Source organism: Dendroctonus ponderosae, unplaced genomic scaffold (assembly GCF_020466585.1).
Source record: "Dendroctonus ponderosae isolate FM_Combo_2020 unplaced genomic scaffold, Dpon_F_20191213v2 Dpon_F_20191213_1, whole genome shotgun sequence".
NCBI lineage: Eukaryota > Metazoa > Arthropoda > Insecta > Coleoptera > Curculionidae > Dendroctonus > Dendroctonus ponderosae.
Genome location: NW_026017110.1, coordinates 26,236,746 through 26,242,109, shown reverse-complemented (window position 1 = coordinate 26,242,109; position 5,364 = coordinate 26,236,746). Strand labels below are relative to the sequence as shown.

General features: G+C 35.2%; 1 protein-coding gene across 2 annotated transcripts; it reads left to right on the top strand.

Moving 5' to 3' along the window:
* The first annotated feature begins 364 nt into the window (after window positions 1-364).
* Window positions 365-4,750, top strand: LOC109543987. Of its 2 annotated transcripts, XM_019913951.2 has the most exons (5): window positions 396-498; window positions 597-877; window positions 2,620-3,051; window positions 3,142-3,706; window positions 3,759-4,750. In XM_019913951.2, exons 3-5 carry the CDS (start codon window positions 2,643-2,645, stop codon window positions 4,051-4,053), a joined length of 1,269 nt encoding a protein of 422 aa, XP_019769510.1. In that variant the 5' UTR covers window positions 396-498; window positions 597-877; window positions 2,620-2,642; the 3' UTR covers window positions 4,054-4,750. The 2 variants fall into 2 exon arrangements, with proteins under 2 accessions (XP_019769509.2, XP_019769510.1); XM_019913950.2 differs by lacking the exon at window positions 597-877 and having other exon boundaries at window positions 365-498.
* The last annotated feature ends 614 nt before the right edge of the window (window positions 4,751-5,364 follow it).

The window sequence follows — 5,364 nt, the reverse complement described above, 5'->3', positions numbered from 1 at the left end:
AGTTGAAATGCAATAGCAATTGGTCATTCTCTTGCATAGGAATGGTTTTATTTCTGTTTGCTTCTGGTTTAATTGAAAATCGTAACTTTCCTTTCCATCCCTTAGTTGCTTAATCTTGGATAGTTCATAAACTTTACGAAAAACCGTCGGTACCAATTCTAAAACGAACTGGCTTGGTACCTTTTGCTGCGAAATCATGTTTTAAGTATGTTAGCAGAAGCTATTTACGCCTTTGGCTATCATTCCATATTGCGGATCACCACATATGCGAAAAATTCCTTGAATACTTTTGCTGGGCTAGAAAAATCACCTCCAATAAACTGCTGAATGGTACAATTCAAAAAATTTCAGTTACGAACTGGCAAGCCATCTGGCCGATTGAGCTACTGATTTCAATAAACTCGATTTAAGGCAGGCAAAAAAATTGTCTGACTTCCACGATGGATGAGATGAAAACGAGTTTTCAAAGAATAAAACCCAAACATCAACAGTTAAAAGGTAATTACATTTAATTAAGCATACAATCCGATGAATTTTGTTTAGTCATGTAATTTTCTACTGTTGGCGATTTAAATTATTCAAAATTACCCACCTAGTGATGGACAACATTGACGACACTCATGCCCTGACTCACAGCATGAAAAGAACTTACGCTAATCAAATCTGCTATAGCTTTATCGATCCTGGTAGCAAAAAGAATCACCATTGTGGTATCATTTGCCCATTACTAAAACACAAAGTGGACTTCACTGAGAAAATTTCAGCTAAAGTGGTTTAATTTTGGTTAGTTGATGGTGTTGGTGATGACCTCGTCCATAATTTGCGGTGGTCTATGCTGAGTTAAGGCTAGTTTTTTGCGACGAAAATTTTTAATTCGGTAAGTTCAATGTTTCGAATTAATTGTTAATTTAAAAAATGTAATCAAAATGTTTGATTTTTTTATTTGCTGGATCTTGTTTTTACCATCATAAAACCTCGTCTATTTCATGCTGATTTTGCTTGTCTTGTTTGTATTGTGTGATTTAAAATTGTTGACTGCTTTAAGAAGATTTTAGAAAAATAATAAATAAACCATTAGTTCAGAATGTGGGCCAATTTTAAACGATCGGCCGTCAAAAATAAGTACCAATTGGAAATTCCCATAGTGGTTTAACCCAAAGGATGATTAGGTGAAATCTAAAATTAATCTACTGGGGATTGCAACAGTTGCGCAATTTTCAGGCTAGTTTCGGATTGGATTTAGTACAAAAACTTTTAAATCCAATGCGAATCATTCCACATTTGCATATTGTTTTATTGAAATCGCAAACGTATACATTTGCTTTAGAATTAATAATAGAAAAAGACGAGCAACAGGTTTCTTATTTATCTATTTCCACGTTAATAAATAGCTAAATAATAGTTTTAGCGAACATTTAAATGAGCTACTTTAAGAATCAAGTGAGAACAAGCACATTAAATGATGGTTTTTAAAAAAAAACCTTTGCGGTATGCAAGCTTGCCATATAATGTAATTAATTTAATTAAGAATATTTGAGGAGGCTTTAAGGAGTTTCAGCGTAAAGCCATATCAAATACAGCAGGTCTGATCCAAACATATTAAGTCAATATAGAAAACCCGCATGCTATATATAAAAAAAAGATGGTTGATAAAACTTTCCGCACAATTCCGCAAAACAAAAAATCCGCGTTCTTATAACGCTGATTTAATTGTACACAGTTGTTTAGTAATTTGTACAATATGAAACTCCATGCTACAAAAAACAATCAACATTTAACTATCCCTTTTCTTGTCACCTCGTAACAAAAGTCTCTGAATCGTACTGAGCCGAGTTCGTTCGCGATTGGTCGTCGTTGTACTGACAATTGACAACAATATTGAAGTTACTGTGGATACCAAAAGTTCACGCCAATATACGAGGAGCCGTTTAAAACGAGATTCGAGCTAGGCGAGTGCAATGGCAAACATTTCAATTTGTTTTTGTTTACTCTGGGACTTTGCCGGATAATTGGCTATAATTGTATCAGAAAACTAGTATATCATTAATGTGTCCAATATTTAACAATAAACTAATCATTGTTTTGCCATATGATTGAATGAATGGGCTGAATCATGTTACTTGATTTGATAACATGTAGCAAATTTATTATAGGTTTTATTGCATATGCCAATAATCTAAACATTAATTACACAACAATGAAATAAATTAAAGATAAAGTAGATTGGTTTGAAGAATATATTAAGATAAATCAGAGTTATTGCCATTATGAACAAAATCTACGGCAGATTGGTTGGTTTATCAATGTAGGAGACACTCCACGTCCATAATAACAAAAAGGTGGATCACCTTGAAGATATTGAGGATATCGTATCAAATGATTTCGCACATTTTTTTATCGCTTGATCTCTTATCTAACATCGTCGCATGATTGGTTCAGCTTAACTATTCCATACAAGTAATTCCACTTTACAGGTGCGTCACTTTGAGTGGGATGATTTTTCAAACTCCAAAAGTTGGGTGACTGCGCTGTGACTATCTTATTACATAAACTATTTAGTATACTCACCTTATCATTTCCTGTGTGATAAAAAGTGGAAATAAAATCTATTTGTTCCAGTTAGTTTATTAAAGAACGCCAACATGTCAAAGAGTGATTATTTGATCAAAGACATAGAAAATGTCATTACCGGCATCGATGGTGAAATAAAAAAGATCGACATATCCAGATTAACCGCTCCCGGAGAGAATTTTATTAGCTTAGTGTTTCGTGTGGATGTCCAAGTGGAAAAGGATGGAAAAGTGGAAACGGTTCACGCAGTGGCCAAACGGCTACCGACTGTTATAAAAATGGATTTAAATGCGATTGCAATGAGACACGAAATCAAATGGTACTCTGAAATAGCGCCCTTGATCAAGGAATTCGGACAGGAATATGGAATAGATACAGACTTCTATCCAGAATGTTTGGGGACGAGACTAAGTATGGATTCAGCCAAAACAAACGCTGATGAAGAATCTGTGTTGTTGCTTAAAAACATCAATCCGGACGGTAAGTGACGAAATATAGTGGGTGTTTCGAGTATGCCCGTTAACATACAGCTGTAGAAACTGTTTTAAAAATACTTATTACTGTTTCTAGGGTTTGAAAACCTCGATCGTCACATCGGATTTGATTATCGCACTGCCAAGGCATTTCTGCGAACGCTTGCCACTTTTCACTCGATTCCCCTCGTAATAAAATTCAAAAAACCCGAACACTTTAAAATTATCAAACAATGCCTGAATAGTATTCTGGATGATGCTGCCGTGCTGAGCCCTCCTAAGGATAAACCTCCTAGTGGGCCTGACGGAAAAACTGGTGGACCTCCAAACAATCATCCATCTCCTGGTATTACCTATGGAAAAATGCTGGAAATTCCTGCATGTCAGCCCTACAGGGCAAAAATAAAAGCGATGAAGGAGGCTAACAAAGAAATGGGCGATTTCCTATTTTCGCCAGCTGACGAACCCTGGGCCACTATGGTACATAACGATTCATGGGTAAATAATATTATGGTAAAGCTCAGAGGGGAGGAGGAACCTCTGGTGAAAATGGTGGACTTCCAAGTCTGCACTTACTCGTCATTTGCTAAGGATTTGGTATTATTCCTTCTAACTAGTGTGCAGGATGATGTCCAAAGAGAGCACTTTGACGATCTTCTTCGGTAAGGCATAAGCTGCGCCATTAAACACCAAAAAAAAAAACATTTGTTGCAGATACTACTACGACCAGCTCACTTCCAAACTTGAAAAATTCAACATCCCCGAGTTGAAATTGAGCTATAGTGATTATTTGAAGGAGTTGGAAAAAGTCGCCCAGGCTGGGGAAATGGCCCATGCGATTTTCTTCACTAATCCAGTGTTTAGCGAAAAGGGAAAAGCTCCAGACTTTCTGGCTGGCGAAGCTGACATGGCCGAGTCCATGCACTTAATGATGAACAACATGGGAGAACGTCAAAAGCAAAAATTAGCTCTCATAATGGAGCTGGCTGTGCAAAGAAACTGGGCCTAGATCTCGATTCGTTTTCCTTGTTAACAGGGACAATAAGCTGCAATGTTTCACAAATGTACAAATCATGTCAGTTCGGTACTCTTGAGCTCAGTGAAAAATTGTTTTTAACCAGATTATATTTTTTAAACTAAAATTTATAGTTAAGTTTACTGCTGTAAAACCGGTTTACTGCAGTGAACTTTTCTTTAATTCAATTACCTTATGTTGTGTAGGGTAGCGTGGAAAGTGTTCTAAACATTGATTATTGTCTGATTTGTCTACTAAAGTTGAAAGTGCACCATCAGTCCACTAGAAGTATAAAAAACTTATAAAGTTATCGAAATTAACACAATATAAAATATTATACACATGCAAATTTAAGCATTGTAATTATAACATTATCCGTACTGATAGTGCTGTGAGTGAGTGTCCAATATGTTTTTTTAATAAATTTACACAAACAACGGAAGAATTTGAAAATGGAAACTTTTTTAAATTGACTTTCATACAAAATATTCAACAGAAACACAGAGTTTTTAGACAATAGTTGCAACCAATGAACTGTAAAAATCCTTGGCAAAAACGACCAATTGCAAAAAAATACCAAGGTTTTCATTACTTCCGTTTCTCAGTTTCGTTTTTTCCACAAAAATCAGGACTTTTGATAATTGTGTCGCCTTCTAGAGTCATCCATATTAAATCTTCTTCATCGACTTCACATTACTTGTGTTTTTCTATATTTGCATAGAAAATTATCCAATTGCGTTGTAAAGTGCTAAAAGTTGATTTAATTCAAAAGACATTAACATTAAAATAAACCCAAGTCGGTTAATCGTTCAGTCATTTGTCAATAATCTAAACAGCGTTTGCAAAACTCTGCAAGAAATTGAAGATAAACTAGATTGAATTGAAGGATGTATAAAGATAAGTCCTGGGTTATTGCAATTACGAACAAAGTCTACAATGGATCGGTTGGTTTATCAATGAAGGAGGCACTCAAAGTCCACCATGACAAAAAGGTTGATCACCTTCAAGATATTGAGGATATCGTATCTAATGATTTCGCACATTTTTTATCGCTTAAACTCGTGCGAAGTTGTTTATATTAGTGAGAGCGAGAGACAGGCAGTAAGTTGTTTTTTGCCGCGTTATGTATGTAAATCGTTTTAGAATGAAAAAACAAAAACGCAGTTTTTCACTAAATGAAAAGTACGAGATTATTAACAAAATAAAAAGAGGATTAAAGCAGAGTGACATTTGTAAGGAATTAGCACTTGGAAAGTCTACTGTTGCAACAATATGGAAAAACAGAGAAAACATTTTATCAGCGTA

Excerpts from the sequence above, each read along its gene's own strand:
- LOC109543987 (XM_019913950.2), top strand. The coding sequence starts at position 441 with ATGGATGAGATGAAAACGAGTTTTCAAAGAATAAAACCCAAACATCAA. Across the intron at positions 499-2,619 it reads CAAACATCAACAGTTAAAAG|TTAGTTTATTAAAGAACGCC; the intron begins GTAATTACATTT and ends TATTTGTTCCAG. Across the intron at positions 3,052-3,141 it reads TAAAAACATCAATCCGGACG|GGTTTGAAAACCTCGATCGT; the intron begins GTAAGTGACGAA and ends TACTGTTTCTAG.